Here is a 25,495-nt window from a genome sequence, read left to right as displayed (position 1 = left end):
TTGGAAATTTTTTTTTAAAAGAAAAATATAATTATCTTATAATGACTACATTAAAAATCTGGAGCATAATTAACTTAATTTACTCCAAATTTGTTACTATTATGTCCATAGCACGGACTTTTCCATTTTCAACTCAACATATGTTACCCTTGGGGTAGTTTATTACCGTGAGCAATAAACATTCTCATAATCGCCAAGACAAAGAGCCAGGGCCAAGACAGAAGGCAGCAGGTGGCCCTGCTCGCTTGCGACTCCAGGAACGCCAAGCCTCAGCCCTCGGGAACCTGGGGCGCGGCGCGTGGGTCCCGGCGCGTGGGTCCCGGCCAGGGGGCGCGCCCGAGGCCGCCAGGGTGGGGCACGCGTGGGGACCACAACTCCCAGGCGCCCGCGCGCCGCCTCTCCCGGACCATGTGATCCGCGCGGCCCGGGTCGCGATCGCGGTGGCGGCGGCTGCAGCTGCAGCAGCTGAGGCAGCTGAACTGATTCGGAGCGAGAGACCCGAGGAAGCGGACGCGGCCCTGGCGCCGGCCCCGCGCGCTCACCATGGCGGTAAGTGCCAGGCGCTGCGGAGAGGAGGGGACGCGGGTGGGCGGCTGGGACGGGGTCTTCTGGAGCTGCCACCTGGGCACCCCGAATCCTCGCGGCCGCTGGCCCGGGGCTGGTGAGGGGTGTATTGGCAGTATTGCCAACAGCCGGAACAGGGTTGGGGGGAGTGCGGCAGGTACAGCTTGCCCGGCCTTGGGGGTTTTCCTCCTTATTTGTCCCTCCTGCTGGGAGCCAGTCCGGCTAGGCTAGCAGTTACCGAGCGCCCGTGGTGGCGCGGCTTGAGAATGGGGGCGCGGTGGCTGAAGGCAGACGGATAAGGCTTCCACGAAGGGGAAAGCCCCAGCGCAGCTCAGCCCAGAGCCCCGCGCGCACACCCCCGGCCCCGGCCCTGTCCTTGTCAAGTTAGCAGCCTGATTCTTTAGGGAATAAAACAGATCCAGCTACTTTCCAGCTTCCCTACACTTTGAGTCAGAAAATAGTGTTTCGGACAAGCTGTTTTTCTTGGTAGGGTTCACCTGGGCTGCAGAGAATGACAGCTTATAAGACTCTTTCGTCTTTGAAAAAGTCGTATCATTTTCTTCATCCCATGAAGAATGTCATAGAATTTAAGGTCCAGGAAGCCCAGCCTGGGCAATGTTGCTAGACCCTGTCTCTACAAAAATCAGCCACAAGTGGTGGCAGGTGCTTGTAATCCTAGCTACTCGGGAGACTGAGGCGGGAGGATGAGGAGGATTGCTTGAGCCTAGAAGCTCCAGGCTGCAGTGAGCCATGCACTTGAGCCTGGGCAACAGAGTAAGACGCTGTCTCAAACAAACAAAACAAAAAACAAAAAAGATGCCGGGGCAGTGGCTCACTCCTGTAATCCCAGCACTTAGGGAGGCCAAGGCTGGAGGATCACCTGAGGTCAGGAGTTCCAGACCAGCCTGACCAATATGGTGAAACCCCCATCTCTACTAAAAATACAAAAAATTAGCTGGTCGTGGTGGTGTGCACCTGTAGGCTCAGCTACTTGGGCGGAGAATCGCTTGAACACCTGAGGTGGAGGTTGCAGTGAGCCGAGATCACACCCGCACTCCAGCCTAGGTGACAGAACGAGACGCCATCTCAAAAAAAAAGAAAAAAGAAAAAAAAGAAGTCTATATAGGCTGTTTAGTCAAATAATCAGCCGTCCTCTAAAAAGGGAAATAGATGGGGAGCACTTGCAAAATTCCCCCAGCCAGTCAGCCTAGCACTGGGACCTTCATCTCCTTCTGAATCCTTGTTTACAAATAAGCTTTTCTCAAAGTGTAATAACCCCAGATGAAAAAATGAAGAAGAAAACAAGTTGCAGGGATTGCTCCCTCCTTCACCACAGCCCCACCCTGAAAAAAAGCACAAATCAGCGAAACTGTCAGAGGCCAAGATTCATCCCAAGTAGGAAAACAAGACTGGGGCCCTGCCCCTTGCGTATCTGACCAAAGCCCTGTAATCAAAAACCGTAGCTGGGTGGCTTCTCTCAAGTCAGTGTGTGCTGATTTCAATCTTTTCCTCTAGCAAGAAGGCAAGAGTAGAGAGTTGAGTGACAGGTGAGTCTTGGTCCCTCTGGGGCTTCAGACTCTGTGGGTATTTCCGGCTCTGAACACACCATACAGTTCATCTTCCCAGCTGCCTCCTCCTCTGGCTTCAGAGAAGGAGTTTTACAGTATTGTTCTTACATCTTGCCAGGGCAGATGTCTCTAAGGTGGCTTGGTCCCCAGCACCCCCAGGAGGCCTCTACTGTGCCTCCCTTTCTCTGACCTACACCCTGTTGTAATGATCTGCTCACTTATCTGTCTCCTCTTATAGACAGGTAGCCCCCTAAGGGCCAAAGACTTGTCCCATTCATCTCTGTATCTCCAGAGTCTACACAGACTTAGCACAACAAAAGTAAGCCTTTCGAATTATTCTACTGTTCTGTGGGTCTTCAGGTCTATGGCAAAACATGTCTGGGCTGTTTTGGGCTCCTAAGATAACTGGCGCAGGCCCAAGGATTATAGAAGGAAACCAGTTATGGAAATTCCCTGACTGATTAATTAGCTACTAGAGACATTCCATTCATGCCATCTGCTTTACCAAATGGACTCACAGAAGGGATGATGGGCACCACTCCTACCTCCACCTGGAAGAGATGGTGTTGGAGGCTTCTGCTGAGGATGAATGAGGGCATCTCTAGTGTAAATGGAGTTTTACAGTATTGTTCTTACCTGTTTGGTTTCGTATATCAATCTTGTGTGAAAATTTTGCTATGTCAACAAATGTTGTTTTTGAAAGCCTAACAGGAGAGATCCAGCCGGGCCCGGTGGCTCACACCTGTAATCCTAGCACTTTGGGAGGCCAAGGCGGGCATATCACGAGGTCAGGAGTTCAAGACCAACCAGGGCAACATGGTGAAATCCCGTCTCTACTAAAAATACAATAATTAGCTGGGCATGGTGGCTCATGCCTGTAGCTACTCAGGAGGCTGAGGCAGGAGAATCGCTTGAACCCAGGAGGCGGAGGTTGCGGTGAGGCGAGATCACACTATTGCACTCCAGCCTGGGCAACAAGAGCAAAACTCTGTCTCAAACAAAACAAAACAAAACAAAAACCAGGAGAGATCTTTGAATAGTAGGACTCAAAATGACTTTTTATTTTCTTTTTGGTACTGTGTCAGCTTTTTTGGGGGGTGTGAAGCTATTCTTATTTTTAAACTCTTCAACATGATTTTTATCATGTTGTGATGTGACTGCCTAGATTTCCATTTTGAGGCTGTCATATAATTTACTTGACCAGTCCCCACTGGTTGACAGGAGACCATCACGGTTCCTATGATTTCTCAAGGTGTGACCCCTACAAACACCTATCCCCGAAACACTCAGAGTACTTGTTGTACATTAAGGTTTGAGAACCAGCACAGGCTTTCCAGAAAGATCTCTGGCTCTGGGTACCTGATTGCTGAGTGACCGTGGGGAGATAAGTGGGCCTTTCTGTGTCTTCCATGTTAATTGAAAGGGGTTAGTAATAGCAGACACTTGCAGAGACATCATGGGAGTGATGCATAATAAATGGAAGGTGAACACGGTGCAGGCACATGCAGGCCCCAGAAGACATGGAGCTGCGTGGCTGTTCTTTCCAATAAGATGCTTTCACATTTCGTTCTCTGTCCACGGTCTCCAGTGAGCTCAGTCCCTTGGTAGGCGCAAGCAGGGGTTGGTGACACAAGTCAGACCCCTTTTGGCACTGAAAGGCATGTTGGCTGAGTGCAGGGAGTAGAACAGCCAGGTTATTCCCAGGCCTCTACCAAACCCAAAGCTGCAGTGTCCAAGTCTGAGAGGAGATGCATAGATGGAGTGCCCTATCCAACCCGGAAACACAGGCACACTCAGTTTGTTTGTTTTTGTTTTTGAGACAGTCTTTCTCTATTACCCAGGCTGAAGTGCAGCAGCATGATCTCGGTTCACTGCAACCTCCACGTCCTGGACTCAAGTGATCCTCCCACCTCAGCACCTCCCAAGTAGCTGGGACTACAGACATATGCCACCACACCTGGCTAATTTTTGCATTTTTTGTAGAGACAGGGTTTTGCCATGCTGCCCAGGCTACCACTTTTTTCTTTTACAAGGTTTCAGGAAAAGAGTAGATAGAGCTCAGGTTGGCAGCTTGTGTGCCCCCAAGTTAACAGGAGCCTGAGAAAGTGAGGCCAAACCAAGGGAAAGGGTTACTAGAGGCCTATCCTCATTTTACAGATCAGGAGACTGAGGTCCATGGGGGCTTTCTGTGTGTCAGCAGCTTAAGGCCACACAGCTGGTTCCTGGCGGAGCTGGGAGGCAGATCCAGGCAGTGCGTCCCTACCCACTAGCCTTGCTGACTCTGTTCAAGCTGTAACAAAGTGCACTGAGCCTCAGAATCTCCTAAAGGGTGCTGGTTAAAATCTATGTCTTCCCTGCCTCCTGTGGCTCTGCCCCTGGACTCTAATTTAGGGGCCTGAGGAGGCCCAGGAATCTGCACTTTTAATAAGGCCCTGGAGTCTAAGCAGCTGCTGCTGTCCCTCCACACTAAGCCACTTGCCAGTGTGGAGCTCATGACTGGCCTGAGGTTTCCCAGTGACTCACCTGGGGCTGACTCTGCCTCTGCGGATTCGGCAACAACAGCATCATCATCCACACCTGTGATCTGCTCCAGTGTCTTCCCTCCCACCCCTTCCTCTTTGCCTTTTCATCCTGTTATCCCACTGTCGTTCCTGGGCTCTAGCCTTACTCTCCCATCCCCAGACTGGTCCTTGTTTGTTTCCTTTACTTCATGTGCACTGTTTGTCCTTCTCAGGAAATATGGGCCAGCTACTGCCTGAACATCCTTGGAGGGGCTAAGCATGATTATCAGAATTGCACAGAGGCTTTTTCTCATACATTCCTTCCTCTCCCCAATTTCTTCCCATATTTTGTCCCAAATGGGCCATATTTGCTGCTTCTACTGTTTGCATATCTTCCTGAAATGTTAAAACAACCGAAAGACAGCGCAGCCCTCATCTCTGTCTAGTATTACACAAGAAAGTGGGCTCTTCTTTGCGTTGTAGCATCTGTTTTCCTCTTGCCAAATGAGGGCCTGGTAAGAAGACCCAGGATCCAGTCGTGATGCTGCCACCAACTGACAGTGTGACCCTGGGCATGTCACAACTGCCCTTGGACTTCCTGTGCTGCCCTGAGAGGCTGCATTGAGAGCAGTTAGGAGCACAGAATCTGAAGCCAGCCCACCCAGGCAAAATTCTAGCTAGCAACTTGGCAAGTTACTTAAATTCTCTCTGCCTTGTAGTCTCATCTATGAAATGGAGCTAAGAATAATCCCCCCTTGAAATTAAGTGTGTTAAGACATGTAATATTGTTAGAAGAGTGCCTGGCACAGAATAATCAGTAAGTGTCATTTCCCTCCCAAGTATAAGAAAAGAGGGTTGCTCTAGATTAGCACTTCCTAGAGGAGAGTCTATGAGATTCTCTCCCAAGGGGCACTCAGCAAGAAAAAAAGGGGAGAAGAGAGTTCTAGGTACAGGCTTCTGGCAGTGCAGAAAGCTGTTGAATCTTATTTTGAGCAATTCCAGTCTCTCCCAAACTCCCTTGACCATAGAATCCATTTTTCCCAGTACCTCCTAGCATTCTGTGCTTCTCCCATGGAACACTTCTGAGAAGCACCCCTCCAGCTTTAACATGTATCAGGGAAAGGCACTGGGGTTATTGAGCCCTTTCTGTGTGTCACTGTGTATGGATACCTTTGCAGGGTTTTCTCCCAGCTCCCCTCGGAGGAAACTGAGGCCAGAGAGAGGCCCTGGTTAACAAATCTGTTTTGTTCCAAATCCTAGACTCAGTCTACTATTCTTTACCATCTCCTTTGGTCCTAAATATTGAGAAGGGGAGGACTGGAGGCGGTGAGAACGTGCAAGACCTGCGGTTTAGGGCTGTCAGCTGCAAGCAGAAGTTTGTGGCTCTGGTTTCCGGGAGGCCACGGGACACCCACATGGCACAGCTTCCTGACAAAATGGCAGCTAATCAAATCTGCCCATCCTTCCACCCCCCACTGATATTTGCCTCCGTCTGAACTCCTTTTCTCTGAGAACTGATGGCCCCTACAGCCTTCATGAGAACCCACAGTCTCCTTATCTTCCTCCCTTGAACACAAACTGAGAGCAACCATGATTTTTTTTTTTTTTTTTCTGAGACAGAGTCTCTCTCTCTCTCACTCCGGCTGGAGGGCAGTGGTACAATCTCTGCTCACTGCAACCTCTGCCTCCCAGGTTCAAGTGATTCTCCTGCCTCAACCTCCCAAGTAGCTGGGATTACCAGTAGCTAGGATTACCACGCCCAGCTAAGTTTTGTATTTTTAGTAGAGGCAGGGTTTCACCATGTTGGCTATGCTGGTCTTGAACTCCTGTCCTCAAATAATCTGCTAACCTCAGCCTCCCAAAGTGCTGGGATTACAGGCATGAGCCACCTCGCCCAGCCAGTAACCACGCTTCTAAGGAAGTCAGGCAAATCACTCTCCTTCTTCGTACTCATTTTCCTCATCTGGAAATGAGAGGGGGTGGAAAGGGACTGAAGTTGGGCCAGATCAGCATTTTTCAAACTGAGTTTCAGCAGAGCTCAGATTTCTCTCCCATCTTCACCTAGCGCCCCGTGTTTTATATAATAGAATTACAAGAAAGATTTAAATTGGCTAGTGTTCCCTGGTGAAAAGTTGAAAGCCATGGGACTAAAAACTCTGAGGATACCTCTAGTGCTGACATTCAAGGATCCTAATATTTGGCTATTGTCTTAGAAGGCAAAGGCTTCCGCTAGCTGATTACAACTCAGCCAGGCTCTCCTTAGCTGGTAAGCACTGACAGTGTTTGCAGAACTGCTTGTGCTGGCTAAGGAGGGCTTACCTGGGGACCAGAGGGGGCCTTCCATTCCCTGAGAGGGTGAACTGACTGATAGATCTGTTGGGCCCTCGTCTTTCCAAACAGTCATTAAGCCTGGTGTGGGTGCTTAAACTCGCCATCCGGCTCCCATCATACCCTCCCCTCTTGGAGACTGGGAGGAAGCACAGTGTCCTGGAATGTCCAGGGCTTTAGAATCCAGCTAGACTCAGGTTTGAATCCTAGCTCTGCCAACTTACTAGCTTTGTGACCACCAGCAAATTACTTCTCTAAGGCTAGTTTCCATAGTTTTCCTTCCTGTCAAATGGACCTAATTGCCCCTGTCACACAGAGGACTGTTGTGACATTGAAATGAGATGATGTAGAAAAAGGCCATGATGCCATTCTGAACATGGGGTGGAGCAAGCACCCTTTGAAAAGGCATCTGACGGGCACTGCACGGCCACTGCTTTACCTGCAGTCTTTCCTGTAAGGCTGTGAACTCACCAAGGTCAGAGACATTAACATACCTCCATAATGCTGGGCACATGAACAGGGAACGGGGCAAACGTTTAGTGAATGAGTGGACAGATGTGGAGTACAGATTGAAGACAGCTGCCTCTGGGCCCCTCCACGATAAACACCATGGGATCTATCTGGACTCAGCAGGACAAAGAGGATTCCAGGCTCCCATCACATGGGAGCCAGAGCAGAATGGCTAGGACCCTGGGGAGTAAGAAGAGGCAGCTGCTCTTGGAATGCATGGAGGGGACATTCTCACATAGTCTAAGGACACTGTCACATCCCAAGCCAGTGCCCAGTGAGGATGGGCACTCCCACACCTCTATTTTCTTTTCTTTTCTTTTTTTTTTTTTTAAGATAGAGTCTTGCTCTGTTACTCAGGCTAGAGTGCAGTGGTGTGATCTTGGCTCGCTGCAACCTCTGCCTCCCAGTTTCAAGCGATTCTCCTGTCTCAGCCTCCCAAGTAGCTGGGATTATAGGTGCACACCGTCACGCCCGGCTAATTTTTGTATTTTAGTAGAGATGAGGTTTCACCATGTTGCCCAGGCTGGTCTCGAACTCCTAACTTCAGACAATCCACCCACCTCGGCCTCCCAAAGTGCTGCGATTATAGGCCTGAGCCACTGTGCCTGGCCCACACCTCTGCTTTCATGTGGAGCAGGCCCAGCTCAATTACAGCTCTGCTGCTGACCCTCCTGGGCAAGTCTCAGCTCCTTATGGCCTCAGTTGGTCCTGATGACTTCTGATGACCCTCCAGCACTTCCAGTGACTCCATTTTTCTGTGCTCCCAGAGAAGGCTGCTGGAGAGCATTAGAGACCGTGACTTCCCCTGTCCCAAACCCCTATGATGCAGATTTCCTTCTTTTTCAGATGCATTTCATCTTCTCAGATACAGTGGTGCTTCTGTTTGATTTCTGGAGTGTCCACAGTCCTGCTGGTAAGAATTGGGGAGCTCTGTAGCACTAGGCAATGGAGAATCTGGGTTCTCTTGATTCTCTGTGGGCAGTTAAGTGAGGCCGACTCCTCTGGCATAAACACTGAGCAGGAACTTTGCTTTTATAATTCCATTTGCAACGACTCCCCTTCAGGTCACGAAGGGCTCCATTATCCTACTGATCCTCACAAAGGCCGAGAGAGGCAGGGAGGCAGCTTTTCCCTCTGTTACAGGGGAAGAAACTAAAGCCCAGAGACAGGAAGAGACTCATGCAGGGTCACACAGTAAGTATGCTTCAGAGCCACAATTAGATCAAGGCCTCCTGGTGCTACCTGCCACCTCTCGAATCCTGCGTTCATTTTTCTGCACCACTTCAGAAGCCCACAGCAGATGCTGGAGATGAAACACCAGTTTGAAAGGGACAAATATTCCTTTGACTTGAAAAGGCAGAGTCTGGCACTAATTCATGAAGAAGTTATTTTTCAACTTAAATAACTGCATCTTAAAAACAGACTGGAAATAGCCCAAATGCTCATTATTGCAGGTGCAGATTAAATAAATTATGGTCATCCTTACAATGGGTTACTCTTTCTTGTTATCTATTGCTGATAAACAGTGGCTTGAAACAAGTCATTTTATCATTCTCTCTCAAGGTTCTGTGAGTTGCCTGGACCCAGCTGAGTGGTGCTCACTGAAGGTCTCTCATGCAGTATAGTCAGACAGCGGCTGGAAGTAGGGTCATTTTGAAGAGTTCCTCACACGTGGGGTGGGGTATATTGGAGTGGCTGTCTTTGGAAAATATAATCTATCACAGATATGATGAAGCCACTGGGGAAGTGAACTGAGGTACAACTGGATGATGAAGTCAAATGCAGAAGAGTCTGCGTAGATAGGACGCTGTCATTTGGACAAACAGAAGCTGATATATATATTGAGTAAAAGAGGTTGCTCTGAGGAAGAGAATTGGGGTGTAGGGAGACTGGGGTGGGAAGAAAACTGATTTTTCTTTTTCTATTTTTTTTTTTTTTTGAGATGGAGTCTCTGTCACTCAGGCTGGAGTGCAGTGGCACGATCTTGGCTCACTGCAATCTCCACCTCCCAGGTTCAAGCAATCCTCTTGCTTCAGTCTCCCGAGTAGCTGGGATTACACGCGTGCACCACAACGCCCAGCTAATTTCTGTTTTTCCTTCTCTTACATTCAACACACTTCTGTGACCAGATGTGTAGGCTTTCCCCAGTGACCAATTTTCTAATACCCAGCTAGGTGTCCTACAACTCAATTCAAATCTGACCAGAGTTAGTGCAGATCCCACAGGTTAAGGGCACAGTCCCACAAGACTGCCCCCTACTTCAGGCACCAATCGCAAGTCCCAGGTTTTCTCCCGTACTTCTGGGCATCAGAGAACTCTGTACATCAGAGTTCCCATAACACCTTCGTTGGGGTCAATTATTTGCTAGAATGGTTCATAAAACTCAGGGAAACACTTTACTTGTGTTTACCCATTTGTTAAAAAGAGTAAAAATGGGCCAGGTGTGGTGGCTCACACCTGTAATCCCAGCACTTTGGGAGGCCGAGGCAAGTGGATCACCTGAGGTTAGGAGTTCAAGACCAGCCTGACCAACATGGTAAAACCCCTGTCTCTACTAAAATTACAAAACAAAATTAGGCAGGTGTGGTGGTAGGTGCCTGTAATCCCAGCTACTTGGGAGGCTGAGGCAAGAGAATCACTTGAACCCAGGAGGCAGGGGTTGCGGTGAGCAGAGATCGTGCTTCTGCACTCCAGCCTGGGCAACAGAGCGAGACTCCATCTCAAAAAAATAAAAAAGTACAATGAATAGCAGGGTGGAAAAGATACATGGGGCAAGGTATGTAGGAAGGAGTTCAGAGCCTTCAGGCCCTCTCTGGGCTTGCCACCTTCCAGGTACCCTCAGGTGTTCAGCAACTAGAAGCTTTTCAAATCCTGTCCTTTTAAAGAAATTATTCATATATAATATTTGTACATGTTTTGGGGGTACATGTGATATTTTGATACCTATTTATAATGTATAATGATCAAATCAGGGTAACTGGGGTGTCTATCACCTCAAACATTTATCTTTGTGTTGGGAATATTATAATTCTGCTTTGAAATATATAATAAATTACAGTTAATTATAATTTCCCTACTGTATTATTGAATGCAAGAGCTTATTCCTTCTATCTAACTGCATCTTTTTGGGTTTTTATGGAGTCTTCCTCATATAGAGGCATGGTTTTTTACATCATTGGCCACTGGTGATCAATTCAACCTTCAGTCCCTCTCTCCTCCCAGAGGTAGGGAGTGGGGCTGAAAGTGCCAACGTCCAAGCACAAGGTTGGCTCCCCTGGCAACCAGCCCCATCCAGAGCCCATCCAGGAGCCCCAGCCATCAGTCATCTCATTAGTATATAAAAAGACAACACTTCAGAGTTTCCAAGGGTTCTAGAAGTCGTGTGCCTGGAAACCAGGGCAGAAACAGGATATATATTTCTTATTATGTCGTAGAGTCCAATAAAATACTTTAGCTGGACCACTTATTATCCCTCTTAGTGAAATGGAAGTAGTAATTGGCAGTTAATTTTACATAGCAGCTCTAATAAGCACTTGATATTTTCTGCAAAATAACTTACTGGGTTTTTCCCTATTATAAAGGTAATATGTATAAAAGAAACCTTAGAAAGTTAGGCAAGGACATACAAACCACCTTTATCCTACTTTGCTGAGGTAACTATTACTCTTCTGCTATTTATCTTTCCTTCCAGACTTTTTTTGCATACTTACATATAAATAGGACCTTGCAGTACTCAGTCCTTAACAAGAAGTCACGACAGATTTGTGCAGCCTGTAGGGGGAGTGGCTGGGGTGATGGCACGAGGCTTCTTCCCCCTCAGCCCCTGGCTTTTTCAGGCAGCTTCTCTTCCTGATCTCAGAGCCACACTCCAGTAGGCCAATCCTACTAAGAAAGGTCTGGTGAAGATGAAGATAGTGAAATTTGGAGCTCAGCAAGGGTGGGGAAGAAGATGCAGGAGAAAGGTGGATGGAGTGGATTCCATGGTCCGGGTGGAGGTGCTGGAAGGGAAACAGTGCCGGCCTGGCCAGGTCTCCACAACTCTGCCTCCTTTGACAGGCATGGCCCTTTCGGTGTTGGTGGTCCTGCTTCTGGCTGTACTATATGAAGGCATCAAGGTTGGCAAAGCCAAGCTGCTCCACCAGGTGCTGGTGAACCTGCCCACCTCCATCAGCCAGCAGGCTATCGCAGAGACAGATGGGGAGTCTGCAGGCTCAGATTCATCCCCTGTCAGCAGAACCCACCACAGGTATGGGCAGTGGGTATGGGAAAGGGTTAGAGGCCTCACATTCACCCTGAGAGATAGGCTGGCCCAGACAGCATTAGCCCCACTTCAGAGAGAGGACAGTGAGGCCCAGGTAAGGACCACGACTCGCCAAAGGGGCTACACATAGTCAAGTGAACTAGAGCTCGTGTCTCCTGATGCCCAGGTGAAAGCACTCTGTGAACAGCCTCTCAGAGGCTTTCTTTAGGGAACTGTGATCTTCAGATGCGGGCCCCTACCTAGCAACAGGGATGGCCACCCACCTGCCCCCAAATCTCACCAGTTCCATGGGTGGCTAGGCTTCCATATCTGGGAGGGGATCTGCAGCTGTCCTGAAGCAATATATTCCACTTGGTGGGAAGAGGAAAATAAGCTCGCTTCTCCTCCCGTCCCACTCGAATCAGGCAACCATTTAGGGTCCCTGTTCTGCCTCTGTCCAGCCGCAGCCTCGCCTGTGCTTAATAAGCCTGCCTGCTCCATCACTAGCCACGCTACATGAGCACCTCAGATCTTCACAACTGCATTGCAAGGGAGGTATTCTTATTCCTGTTTTACTGATAAGGAATCTTAAGTTCAGAGTAGTTAAGACACTTGTCTAGTCCACTTTCAGTATGTAGCAGAGGTAGGAACTGATATGTCACCTAAGTCCATGCTTTTTCTTCCTTTTTTTTTGAGACAAGAGTCTAGCTCTGTCACCAGGCTGGAGTGCAGTGGCACAATCTCAGCTCACTGTAACCTCTGCCTCCCAGGTTCAAGCGATTCTCCTGCCTCAGCCTCCCAAGTAGCTGGGATTATAGGCACGCACCACCAGGCTCAGCTAATTTTTTTTTTGTACTTTTAGTAGAGGCAAGGTTTCACCATGTTGGCCAGGATGGTCTTGACTTCCTGACTTCATGATCTTCCCACCTCGGCCTCCTCCCAAAGTGCTGGGATTACAGGTGTGAGCCACCGTGCCCAACTGTCCATGCTTTTTCTTTCCATTGTCATATTGCCTCCCAAAGTAAATTCAGGGGGAAAATATGCCTTACTGATGATTATCTCTTGTTCCTTGTCAGGAAGATAGATAGATTATATATCCCATCATTTTCCCCTTCGCCTAGGATGCCAGGAAGCTCAGAACCAAATGTAGTGAAGATATATCTCTTTAAAAAGAAATCTCTTGAGTTCTTTCTGGCGGTGGGGGTTGGGGGCAGAAAGAAATCTCTCCTAGGTTAAGCATACAAGTTATAAATAATCTGGTCACATAACTCAACAGCTTTCTACTCCCTGATATCAACTCCCAGCTTCTAGCTCATTACCAGCATTAACCTGATTCTCCTTTTTATCTAGGTGGTATTTGTGTCACTTTGGCCAGTCTCTAATCCATGTCATCCAGGTGGTCATCGGCTACTTCATCATGCTGGCCGTAATGTCCTACAACACCTGGATTTTCCTTGGTGTGGTCCTGGGCTCTGCTGTGGGCTACTACCTAGCTTACCCACTTCTCAGCATGGCTTAGCTGGTGAGGAATGTGTAGGCACTGAGGCTGGAGGGACATGGGGCTCCCTCTTCCAGACACTGTACTTCCAGTGGCCCTTTCTTCTGATGGCTGTTCCTCCCCCTTGTTCGCAGACCCTGGAAATGTTGAGCTGAAGCCAGCACTTGCTCCCTGGAGTTCGGACGCCATTGCAGCAACCTTCTTCTCAGCCAGTCTGCATAGGGCCCAGGCCTGGTCTTGTGTCTTAAGACGGCTGCTGTGACCAAAGGGAGAATGGCAAGAACAGGGGTGGCAGGGTTGCTGAGCCCAGGACAATGCATTTCTGTGACTCAAACCAGGAATTTCCAAAGATTTCAAGGCAGGGAGAAGGGTTCTTGGCGATGTAGGGCATGGAACCTGGACACCCTCAGCTCTCCTGCTTTGTGCCTTATCTACAGGAGTGTCATCCATTGGACTCCCCAACCTCTTCTGTCTTTGAGGGACAGAGACCAAGCTAGATCCTTTTTCTCACCTTTCTGCCTTTGGAATACATGAAGATCATCTCTTCTGTGGATCATGATGACAGACTAAGATTTTTTATTTTTCCCATTAAACTTCTAGTTGGCAATTTTGCACATTCATATAAAAAATTTTAATGAAATGATTTCATTTTATTCATGATGGATGGCAGCATGCTGAGACCTGTTTCCCTTTCTTGTGGGGAGAATAAGTGACAGCTGATTAAAGGCAGAAACACAGGACTGCTTTCAGGCTCCTGGTTAATTCTCTGATTGATAGACTGAGCTCCTTCTACCAGAAGGCACTGCCTGCAGGAAGAATCATCTGATGGCCTTGGCTGTCTGGAAAACTCTTCATGGCCTTAATGCCCTCCTTTATCCTCATCTTTCTTCTATGCAGAACAAAAAACTGCATTTAATAATGTTCAATACTTAATGTTCTCTATTTATACTTACTGCTTACTCGTAATGATCTGGTGGGGAAACATGATTCATTCACTTAAAATACTGATTAAGCCATGGCAGGGTACTGACTGAAGATGCAATCCAACCAAAGCCATTACAGTTTTCAAGTTAGATGGGACTCTCTGGATAGTTGAACGTCTTCACTTTATAAAAAAGAGAGAAAATCACTGCTGTATACTATACCTCACAGACTAGATGAAAAGATGGTTGTAAGCTTTGGGAATTAAAAACAAATACATTTTAGTAAATATATATGTTTAAATAGTCTATGACTGTTTTTCTGTTCTCTTCATTCCATCAGAAAGCACATGAACCCTTATAACAACTGCAGGAGCCGAGTGGGGCTAAGCTGAGTGGAGCTGGTAGTGCTCTTTATAAGGCTATCTGAGGACAGGGTCCATCCATCTGCTACAAAGACAACTCTGCTCAGGGAAACCCAGCCCTGAAATGCTGCACCCAGGTCGACACCCCAGAATGCCAACTTAGGCAAGTCATTCTTCATTCATAGAACAAGCATTAATTGGGTACCTGCTGTAAGAAAAGTAGCTGTCACATGGACTATAAACACCTATGTTAGCACAATTGTTTAGCGTCTTCTCTCCCTGCAGGCAGAAGAAAATATAATAGCCACTAGTTAATTTACAATAAGAAATAACTGCCCTAGAGAGTAGAGTATGTCACACCCTTAGGATTCATCAGGGTATCCCCCATGTTTGCAGGGAATTGGGAAGCTGCCCGGAATCTCAGTAGGTTGAAGATTTTGTACAGCAGATGTGTTCTCACTGATGGAGCATCAACAGTCCATCTCTTAAATTAATACTCCCTCCCCTGTGGTACTGTGGAGATTGGCATCTCCATGGATGATTGGCAACCTCTTCAGTTTGACAGTCTCTTTAAAAGCAGTTAGACACTTGTGGTTTTTATAGTATAGAGGACTTAATTTTTTTTTAAAAAGATTCTATGCTTTAGAGCCAGGCGTGGTGGCTCATGCCTGTAATCCTGGCACTTTAGGAGGCCAAGGCAGGAGGATCACTTGAGGCCAGGAGTTTGAGACCAGCCTGGCCAACATGATGCCTTTCCCCAAAACAGTGATGGTAAGGCAGGGAACACTGCTGTGCTGGCCAAGAGCACAGGCTCTGGAATCAGATGGCCAGGATTTGAATTCTTGTTCTTAGGCTTCTTAGCTATGTAACTTTGGACAAGTTACTTTACCTCTCTAAGTCTCAGTTTTCTCCTCTGTAAAATGGGGATAACACCGTCTTCTGCAATGGTTGCTGGAGATAAGCCAGTCTGTGTAAAGTGCCACACAGCACTGCCTTTTGTTAAGCAACAAATAAATAATTAGTTCTCATTGCCTCCCAGGCCCACACATAGGAGACATACCCAAAGCCTGCAAGGATGATGCCAGGCCAGATGAAATGGAATTTGAGTCCTAGCTCATAAACATTTAAAATCAAGGAATATTTTTATTAAAATTACTCTGTTTTTTTGAAGACTGGTTGCATGGTCTTTGGAAGATCCTGGAATCGAGAAAATGACCACAAATATTTTCTCACTACTGTTCTCTGCATTAGACCTGGTCCCATGAGTTCTAAGGGAATGGAAGCTGCTCTCATAGTAAAGAATCCCTCAGGTGCCATGAACAATGGAAAGAAGGGACCCTCCCACCTTCTCTGCATGGCTTCCTAGACAGTAGGACTAAGCCTGCGGGAGCAACAGGATGACTGGACTGGTCCTCAGAGAACCATCATGCCCCAGGGATGGACTAGGACTACAGAGTGGTGACTTTCTTTGAAAGGTGAAAAGTTCCAGGGTTAGGTACCAAAGGGAGTAATATGTCATAATGTTCTGTGCCTGTTAACTGACCCAGATCTGTTATGACTCCTACCCTTCGATTCCCATAAAGGAGTAGACAGCCCTTGGAACCAAACTCAATTTCCCTCCAAGGGCTTGAGCCAAGTTTCATTATAGACATTTATTTTAGTTTTATTTTCAAATAGTCTTTGACCTCTTGTATCAGATTTAAGGCAGAGATAAAGATACATGTCCCAGGACTACAGGCCAGACTGTTAACTGCACCAGGATTTAGATGGTATAATCTCCCTTGGTTCTTCTACCAGGGAGACCTCAGCCCAAGTGACTTGTCTTGTTGCTGGGGCAGAGTTGAGCAATGGATTCAGGTACAGGAGGGCTCCCAGGTCAGTCTGAGAGTTAATGAAGAGGTTAAACAGTTTGGCAGAGGACAGGACTCTTGCAGGTGACTGACTGGCTGGAGGGGAACCTACCAGTCCTTCTTCCAACTTGCTGCTGAAAACCCAGTGTTTTTGAAGACAGGGTTATGATCCTCTTCACCAGGCCAGGCAGGGGTGGGGCTCAGAAGGTGGCTAAGTCACCTTCTGAGCCCGAACTATTGTTCCCAGAATGCTCACCTTGACCTCACCCTGTGGCTCGCCTAGACCCAGGGTTGGCTGTGCAAAATCATGCTTAGGGAAGGGTTGCAGAGAAACCATTGCACCAGTTTCCTGGGTCTTCATCCCAGCCAGTCAATGTCATCGTCATCATCATCATCTCCAAAAAGGGGTGTTGGGGGCGGGCGTCCCTTCATGCTCTGATAAAACAGGAAACAGTAGTCAGTCCTCACTTGTCCCTGCACCACTGGACTTTCCACCTGTGAGTGGAAGCAATCCAATTTCTGTTCCCAGCTCTAAGATGGAAAGGAGGTTGTACTGACAGGGCCAACTCTGAGACCAGCAAACCTAGGCTTCCAGATAACTGAGACAAGCAGGCAGAGAAGGGAGGCAATCTTCCAACAGAGACAAAAGACCAACTTTGTTTGGCTAATCTCATCATTTATTTGTGAAGCACATGTATTGATTTGACAGGTTCTCCTCTCATGCAGTAACTTACACATTTTGTGTGGAGAAAGAAGGGTCAAAGAGGAAACACTGGAGTGGGAGAAAGAACCAGAAGCAGAGCAGCCCTGAGAGAGCAAGAGGATGTGGGAAGAAGGGAGGCTGAAAAGAAGACAACCACATATGAGAAAACACTGTTGTTGTGGCCTAAGGTGGCCTGACTGGCTCTGGGTGTGATCCCATCATTTGAAAAAGCGTTTAATTTGGAGGCTTGGCCAAGTGGAGAATCCCAAGAGGTGAAGAACACAGAACCACAGCCTCCCACACCTCTAGCTCCTTCCAGCTAGGTAGTGGGGGGGTGAAAGGGACTGATGGGCCATGAGAGACCCACTTTTTTCACAACTTGAGGTCCTGGACTTTCTTTTCTCCTGGCAAGGGAACAAGACCTACGTGGGTAGCAGGGACTGATGCTAGAGACAGGCACGAACTGAATAGTCTCCACTAAGTCATTCTTTGCTCTAGTGAGCTACTGCCAACCAGGATCCACCTTCACAGGGCCAGGCAAAGCAGCATGGTGTGTACACAGGTCTCTGGGCTAATCCCATGTCACTACCAATTAACCAGACCTCGTACTTCAGACATCAGTGAAGTGATCTCTAACTCTCACAGTATAGACAGTATAGGATTTTCAAGTGTGGCTCACAGCTTCTGTTTTGTCCTGGTTAAAGTTCTGGCCCTACATTTACCGGCTATATAAGCTTAGTTAAATTATTAATCTTCCTGAGCCTCAGCCCTCTGATCTATAAAATGGGATAAAGTATCTACCTCATTGGATTAGTAGAAGATAAAATGAGACCGTTTGTGAAGTCATTTTCAGAGTACCCAAGAAATACATGTTAAGTTGATGGTGTTGGTACTAATACCAAGAATATACTAATTAAAAACTTCCAACAACATTTAGGGCAGTCACTTAGAATATACTCAACTGGTATTTTCCCCTCTTTTTTCCTTTTTTAGGGCAGGATTGGTATTCTGATTCTCAAACGGAAATTTAATTCTTGGGAAGAAAGGCTAATGGAAGGAACTGGTACATTCCCTCAAAGAAACACAGGCAAGAGGGAAGGGCTCTGGTACATACAAGCTGGATCACAGATCCATCACAGCTCTCTGCTGCATTTCAGAGCAGTCAAAATGGTGTAGTGACAGCCAGAACGGTTGTAACCTAGCACAATGGGGAACAGCAGGTGTGAGAACCAGGGTTCTATTTCAGTCCCTGTGGATACCCTCCTTTCCTGGCCTTCACTCTTGTTCTCTGTTTAATGAAGCTATGCTATTAGTACTGAACCCATTTTGTTCCCAGGGATATTGTGATGATAAAACAAGGCAGCAGGAAAGCAGGCTAAGTGGAAAATGCTCAGGAGCAGGTGGTCTTTATAGGAGCCTGGGGGTTAGTCCTAGCTTTGCCGCTAACTCACTCTGTGGCTTCAGGTAAATCATCCTTTTGAGCCTCAGGTTCCTTATCTATGAATAAGGATGCCAGGCAAGATGATCTTCAAAGTCCTTTCCAATTCTAAAATATAAACAACATCCTAGCAGATTTGGGGAAGCCTAAGGCTTCAGCATTCCAATGTAGGACTAGGCAGCCCAACTTTCTTCCTCTCAGGGGAATAATTCCTGCATGGACAGAGACTATGATTCTTTCTCAAAAGTAAAGCAGTATGTGACCGTCCCCACTCTGCTTACAGAGCTGCGCCCTCCCAGCCCAGCCCTAAGCCTGCTCCCACAGGGCCCTGCACACAGAGTCCAGGGAGTGGGCCACCAACAGACTCCATTTCTCTTCTCAGAGCCCGTGGGGAAGAGCCCCCAGGAGGCTGTCTGAGGACTTGGCAGTGCCTGGGATTTCCTTACCACCTCGTCTTCATCCTCCTCCTCAGGCTGTGCTTTGGGCCTCAGAACTTTCAGAGTTGCCCCTTTAAAAAGTTCATCCTCTTCATCCCCAGAGAGACTGAAGGAAAATCAAATCATAGAAAATGTTGTTGTTCCTGCTCCAGGTCACAGTACCCACCACCTATAAGGGCCACAGGCCCTTGGGTAAGAATTCAACAGTGTTGGTGGCTGCTCAGGAATTCCTCCCACCTCCGCTGCCACTATCTCTTCCCACGCCCTACGGTGGCCTCCTAGTGTGGTTGGCCCCCTCCAGAACCTACAGCCAGAGTAATCTTTTCAATTTTACCTTCTCAGAATCCATCCCTAGCCACCCTATCAAAAGTGGAACAACTCCTTTAGAATAACACCCTGTTTCTTTTTTAAAAGCACTTACCATATTTTTACAATATATAAGTATTTGTTTTCTCCACCTGACTGTCAGCTCCTTAAACTCAAGAACCAAACCTGCCTTGCCTACCACACTATCCAGTGCCCACCACAGAGCCTTGTACATGGTAGGTGTTGTTGAATTAATACATCAATGAATGAATGAATACATGAGTAAATTAGTCTCTGAGGGATGAACAGAGACTCTGGAAAAAACAGAGACACTCACCACAGATAGTCACCCTGTCCCTGAAGCAGTGCTCAGAGGAACATACCTGGAACGCTGGGAATGATGGCTGGGTCTGAGGGCTGCTCCTGCAACTGTGGAACCTGCCTCTGTGCTCGACAGCTCCTCAGGGGGACCGGCGGAGCTAGTGACATCATCATCTTTCTTGAGCTCTGGAGGCTGAGGCTCTCCTAGGCTTTCAGGCCCTAAGGCCAGTGGGTCCCCCTTCTTGGGGTCTGAAGTCAAGGACAGTCTTGTGGAGCTTTCTTGCAGTGGGCCCTCTGGTGCTACTTCCCTGACACAGACCTTTCCTGATGGGCTGTCGGGCTTGGCTGCCATCGGGCTGGCAGCAAGTGTCTCCTCACACTCAAAGTCCATGGTAACAGGGCCTGGGGGCTCAGGTGGAATTGAGGCTGGGGGCCCCGGAACTCTGTGGGATGGGATGCAAGGCTGTTCGGGTGGAAGGGAACCATCTTTTATCTCTGAGAGTGCCTCTGCTTCTGAGTCCCCTTTCCTTCTGTGTACATCATCCTGGGAAGTGGTGAGGGCCTGAGGAGGCAACGGGACAGCTTCCTCGACCACCTGCTCTAAAGGCACCATGGGGGACTCTGGCCTCTCCCTGTTCAGGGGTGCTCCAGGCTGCCTAGAACTGGCTGAGGCTGACTGCTGCTGGGAAGGTCTCCGTGGCTGCTCTTCTGCTTTTTCTTCTTCTTCACTGCTGCTCTCTTCCTTCTCTCGCTCCTGTTGGTTTAACAGCTGAAGAGTCACCATCTGTTCAAAAGTCAAAGAGGAGATGGTCACTAAAAGGAACACAGTAGCCACTCCTAATTCTTTTAACACTACTGGCCATCTAGTTTAAATGACTTTGCTTCTTTCCTGTTAAAAGAGGCTGACCATATCTGTCAAGTCACTCCAGGCATCCTAATTACTGAAGAACGGTCCTGAATAATTTTTTTTTGCCTTTGGAGACAGGGTCTCGCTCCGGGCTGGAGGGCAGTGGGGGGCAATCATGGCTCACTGCAGTCTTGAACTCATGGGTTCAAGTGATCCTCCTGCCTCAGCCTCCTAAGTGAGCTGGGACTGCAAGCACATGCCAACCCAGCTAATTTTTTAATTTTTATTTTTAGTAGAGACAAAGTCTCATTATGTTGCTCAAGCTGGTCTTGAACTCCTGGTCTCAAGCAGTCCTCCCACCTTGGCCTCCCAAAGTGCTGGGATTACAAGCATGAGCCACCGTGCCATCCTTGAACAATTTTTTATTAATGATCCCTTAGAAGGCACTTAAGCAACATAATGCCCATTCTGATGAAACCACTGACAGCTGGCTGGCTGTACCTTGATAGTATTCATGATGGTTCCCAGAATGGTCCTGCCATTGTAAGATTCCTCCAGCTCAAACTCTGTCCGTAAGGACTGGAACACCTGGTTCATGATCTTCTTGACCTGTGTGAGCATCAAAACACATGCTGCCAAAATCAAGTCACTAAAGGATGCATTAAATTCCAGAGAAGGCCAAAATGAAGCCATCTTAGATCTCTACACTAGGATACCACTGGTCATAAGCAGAGACACTGATGGTTGTCACTGTGGAGAGGATGACATTAAATAATGAGCAGCAATTTGACAGAAGCCTAGCCATAAGAGTTACCTATCAACGGTAGGCAAGCTGTGGTCTGTGTGCCCAAGACTGCTTAAAGACCATTTCTTGAAGTCCCCCTCCCACTGTGAGCACCACTAGGAGCTGCCATAGGCTCTAAGGGTCAGAGGCCAGTGAATGCTGGGCACACTCCCCAGGCCCCGTTCCTCTCCTGTGGTTTGGAGGCCCTTTCTATACCTGCCAAAACCTCCGAAAGATAGGTTCTTTTGGATTTGCCACTTAATATATAACACATAAGTATCTGTTTTCCCCACTAAGCTCTTAAACTCAAGAAGCAAATCTGGTTCATTTTAAAGTCATCAGACAAGTAAAACATCACTAAAGTTAGAAAAAGAGCTTCTAACACAACACACTGGCCACATTCTTTCTGAATGCTTGCTATGGTATGGCTTGCTTCTCCTTTGAAATACCAGCTCACCTTCTCTGAGGGGTCAGATGTAGCAGCTTCAACCCCAGGCATCTGTGACTTGTTCTCTAGTTTCTTGATGTGCTGTTCATTTTGCTCAGTAAGAGCTGTGATTTGGGCCTGGAGGGCTAAACACTGCAAAACAAACAGACTGTGGCTGTGGCCTCAGGAACCTGGATTACCAGGTGAAGATCAGAAAACCCAAGGGGAGGAGAAGCACCCTAAGCATCAAGTCTTAACTTCACCTAGGGCTGCTGGTGTCCACTTCCTCAGCGCCCCCACCTAAGACTCTCTGCCTCAGAGAATTCTAACTCCTTATCACTCGATTTCAACTGAAAACTTCACTTTCTCTTTCCCAAGAAGGTCGCTTGCCTTGTTCCTAATCGGGTCAAAAATATAATGTAAAAAGGGCAGGAGGGTAGGTAATAACTCCAGTCATTTAGACATAAACATTCAGCATTAACAGTAACACATTCATCTGCAAGATTGGCTCCAAGATCTCTGAGCCAGAAGTTTTCAATTGGATGCTTTGAGGAAAGAAACTGAACTCAAATATGGGACTTTCATACCATGACCCTAAGCCATGTCGCATCTTTCTTTTTTAGGCCTGATGATCCCACCATACCCCAGCCTCCAACTTATCTCAGGGCCTTTGCCCAGGATGTTCTGCCTCCTTTGCTGCCTTACCAAAGCCATTTGTCCTTCTTGGCTCTGCTTAAATGTCACCTCCTTTGGGAAACCTTCCCAGCTCTCCTGGGTACTTCCTCTTCTGGACCCCACAGCACTTAATGCCTATCTTTGTTTGTCTCCCTTCCTTAACTGTGAGATATGTGAGGGAAGAGTTCCCTGTATGCACTTTAACACAGTGGATGGAATACAACTGACACTCAACCAGTATTTGCTTAACAAATGAAGGATCCAATAATAATGGGAAACGTGTTCCAGAACACTAGTGCTGTTTCTTCTCTTTTTCCAGTCACCGACCTATCACCACAAATAAGTATGAGAAAGATAACTGACAAACTAAACAAGTGCAATAAGTGTGGTTTTGTCTTCCAGCCATTAATAACTTTCAGGCTCAGAAGGATCGGCAGGACTCCAACAGCCTGCTTGCCTCAAATTCACTGGGCTGCCTAAACTGTCTGGCTCAGGAAAAACATGTACCTTTTCCTGAAGTTGTACCAGCTTCTGCTGCTGGGCGTCTCTCTGCGCGCACACCTCCTGGTACTGCTGCAGGTGCTCATCCTTGGCAGAGGCCAACAAAAGTTCACATTTTGCTTCCCACTGTGTCTGTAGCTCAGCCTGTACTAAAGACAGCTGCCAAGAGAAAGTACTGACCATATCATCTTTGGGCGCAGGGGAGTGGTATTCCATTGGCACCTAAGGAAGCCCATCTTTCAAAAAGCAAAAGAATAAGCTAACAGCCCAGAGTTAACTGGGAAACTGTTTAAAAGACTCTCACGACTTTTAAAGTAAATGCACTTCTTAAGATGTCATTGGTTGTCAGGACTCCAAAAGGTACTCCCAGCAGACAAAGGTGTGCCTATCTAGATAGGTCCCTGGAGGGCAAGGCCATGTGATCATCGCTTTCAGGGTCTGAACCCTAAATCTTACAGGTTCAGAAACTTTTTTCACCAAAATTCCCAGAGGTGGTCAAATTGAAGGCACCAATGCACTCTAATTAAACAAATGTATACAGATAAATTTTAAACTTATAATGAGCAAGGTTGCTGTTGCACAGACTAGAGATCCAGCTATGTCCTGCCATTATCCCTGGTTCCCTTCCTGATGACCTAAATAAATCCCTTCTTTTCAAGGATGATAATGTGCCTGAAGGATGGTGTCTGACGGCTGATGGCTTTGGCCTTATCCTGTTTGGAATTTTTTATAAGGAAACTATTTTTCATTTTTACTTAAGTAATTAAATATTAACTAAGCTTTTAAAAAAAGGAAAGAAGATTCTCCATTTGATTCCTGGCTTTCCTGCATATATCTAATTACTTTTTCTACCTTTCTCCAAAGTGAGAGTATCAACTATGAAAACTGTCATCGTAAGAGTAAGGAAGAACTAGAAGCTTTTCTCTCTGAGTTCTTCATACCTTCCCTCTATTTCCAAAGTGCTTCAGTTTCCCATTACCTGCTCTGCAGCTGCTTGGTCTGTGGACACTCGAGTCTTTTTCAAGAGTTGTCGAAGTTTGTCCAATTCCTCCTGGTATGACTTGCGAATCTCATCTATCTCCTCCTCAGCCTGACAACGTTCTTGAGCTGACTTCTTTTTCCTTTCTGAGAGGTTCTTAGGAACAAGAGAACCATCGTCAGCTCTAGCTTGTTAACAGAGAATAAAAAGGGATGATGGCAGTGGCATTTTACCTTGTGGGATCCTTACTCCATTTCTGGAAACTTCATTTTTTAGTTTAATTTTTCCCTAAATATTTAACATTCTTGGCTACTAGATTAGGAAAATGGTGACAGGAGAAGGAAAACAAGAAGAACTTTATCTACCCCTCTATTAAGAGCCAGGCGCGGTGGCTCATGCCTGTAATCGCAGCACTTTGTGAGGCTGACATGGATGGATCACGAGGTCAAGAGATGGAGACCATCCTGGCCAACATGGTGAAACCCCATCTCTACTAAAAAATACAAAAATTAGCTGGGTGTGGTGGCGCGTGCCTGTAGTCCCAGCTACTCAGGAGGCCGAGGCAGAAGAATTGCTTGAACCCAGGAGGCGGAGCAGTGAGCCAAGATTGTGCCACTGCACTCCAGACTGGCACCTGGCAACAAAGCAAAACTCTGTCTCAAAAAAAAAAGAGATAGGGAACATCCTAACTTTAATGAGGGTACAGGAAATCAGACATTCTCATACCCTGATAGTAAAAAAATAAATGGATACACCCTCTTTGGATAGTAATCCCATGAAAAACCTTTAAAAACATACATATTCAAAAATCCCACAAATTGTAATTAAGGATTCAATAAGTCATAGTCATAAAGAATATGTTACAAGAATAGTCACTGTAGTAGTATCTATAATAATGAAAAACTGAAAACAGCCAAGAGGTTAGAAGAAATTGGTTAAAAATAAATAAACAGGTCAGGCACAGTGGCTCACGTCTGTAATCCCAGCATTTTGGGAGGCCGAGGTGGGTGGATCACCTGAGATCAGGAGTTCAAGACCAGCCTGGTCAACATGGTGAAACCCCACCTATACTAAAAATTAAAAAAATTTAAAAATAAATAAAAATTTAAAAAATGAAAACTATTAAATAAATAAAGTAGAAAAAAATCCTAGGGAAAAAAATGTAATTGTAGACCAAGATTTACCCTCTTAAAAGGCACTTGGCCGAAACAGCTTTACTAATGAAATTTATTGAAGGCTCAGGAGCAGTTTATTCTTTTCACATTTAAACTATTCTAAAACATACGAAAAGACAGAAATGTTCTCACTTTGTTCACTTAGTATTTCCTGATACCAAAATTTTAACCAACAAAAGATACTACAAATAAAGTTAAAAGAGAGCAAACTAGAAAAATATTTGCAACATCTATAACTGACAAAGGACTGATGGCCTCAATAGGGTTTACAAATCAAACTAATTAATAATAGGAAAGAGGATAAATGACACTAAAAAGAGATTTACATAAGAAATACAAATAGGTATTAAATATATGAAAGCTTTACTACTCATAAAAATACATGTTAAAACAAAATAACATATTTCACCTGTCAGACTAATAAAGATCAGAAAAAGTGATGTATGCAGAGTGAGGAAGAATGTGACAAATGGGCTCACTCACATAGTGCTGAAAGTGTAAGCGCTATTCTTTGAGGATAATCTGGTAATATTTACAAAAATTATCTTTGAGGATAAT

The 25,495-nt window shown here is 46.6% G+C and overlaps 2 protein-coding genes across 5 annotated transcripts in view; one reads left to right on the top strand and one right to left on the bottom strand.

The window, feature by feature from the left end:
* Positions 1 to 461: 461 nt before the first annotated feature.
* On the top strand, positions 462 to 14,440 carry SLC31A2 (solute carrier family 31 member 2). 4 transcript variants are annotated; one of them, XM_064378871.1, is made up of 5 exons: positions 462 to 549; positions 8,318 to 8,384; positions 11,528 to 11,717; positions 13,062 to 13,233; positions 13,344 to 14,440. In XM_064378871.1, the coding sequence occupies exons 1-4, from the start codon at positions 544 to 546 to the stop codon at positions 13,228 to 13,230; spliced, it is 432 nt and encodes a 143-aa protein (XP_064234941.1). In that variant the 5' UTR covers positions 462 to 543; the 3' UTR covers positions 13,231 to 13,233; positions 13,344 to 14,440. The 4 variants fall into 4 exon arrangements, with proteins under 4 accessions (XP_064234941.1, XP_012317278.2, XP_064234947.1 ...); XM_012461855.2 differs by lacking the exons at positions 462 to 549; positions 8,318 to 8,384 and having other exon boundaries at positions 8,395 to 11,717; XM_064378877.1 differs by lacking the exons at positions 462 to 549; positions 8,318 to 8,384; positions 13,062 to 13,233 and having other exon boundaries at positions 8,395 to 11,717.
* A 1,687-nt stretch (positions 14,441 to 16,127) lies between these two features.
* FKBP15 (FKBP prolyl isomerase family member 15) overlaps positions 16,128 to 25,495 on the bottom strand; it is a 56,627-nt gene continuing 47,259 nt past the window's right edge. The window contains exons 22-28 of the mRNA XM_012461853.3: positions 23,763 to 23,918; positions 22,790 to 22,942; positions 21,638 to 21,760; positions 20,898 to 21,005; positions 19,612 to 20,333; positions 18,932 to 19,028; positions 16,128 to 16,779 (exon numbers count right to left, since the gene is read on the bottom strand). Coding sequence (XP_012317276.2) covers positions 16,702 to 16,779; positions 18,932 to 19,028; positions 19,612 to 20,333; positions 20,898 to 21,005; positions 21,638 to 21,760; positions 22,790 to 22,942; positions 23,763 to 23,918 — 1,437 coding nt within the window. The 3' untranslated portion in view covers positions 16,128 to 16,701. The remainder of the gene's footprint in view (positions 16,780 to 18,931; positions 19,029 to 19,611; positions 20,334 to 20,897; positions 21,006 to 21,637; positions 21,761 to 22,789; positions 22,943 to 23,762; positions 23,919 to 25,495) is intronic.

The sequence above is a fragment of the Aotus nancymaae genome, unplaced genomic scaffold (genome assembly GCF_030222135.1).
Source record: "Aotus nancymaae isolate 86718 unplaced genomic scaffold, 86718_ANA_hifiasm-v0.15.2.pri h1tg000003l, whole genome shotgun sequence".
Taxonomy (NCBI): Eukaryota; Metazoa; Chordata; class Mammalia; order Primates; family Aotidae; genus Aotus; species Aotus nancymaae.
Note: the sequence above shows the minus strand (reverse complement) of the source record. Positions and strands in the feature narration are given on the sequence as shown.

Coding starts and splice junctions, on each gene's coding strand:
- SLC31A2 (XM_012461855.2), top strand. CDS start 11,377: ATGAAGATAGTGAAATTTGGAGCTCAGCAAGGGTGGGGAAGAAGATGC. Junction 11,718..13,061: donor GTCAGCAGAACCCACCACAG/GTATGGGCAGTG, acceptor CTTTTTATCTAG/GTGGTATTTGTGTCACTTTG.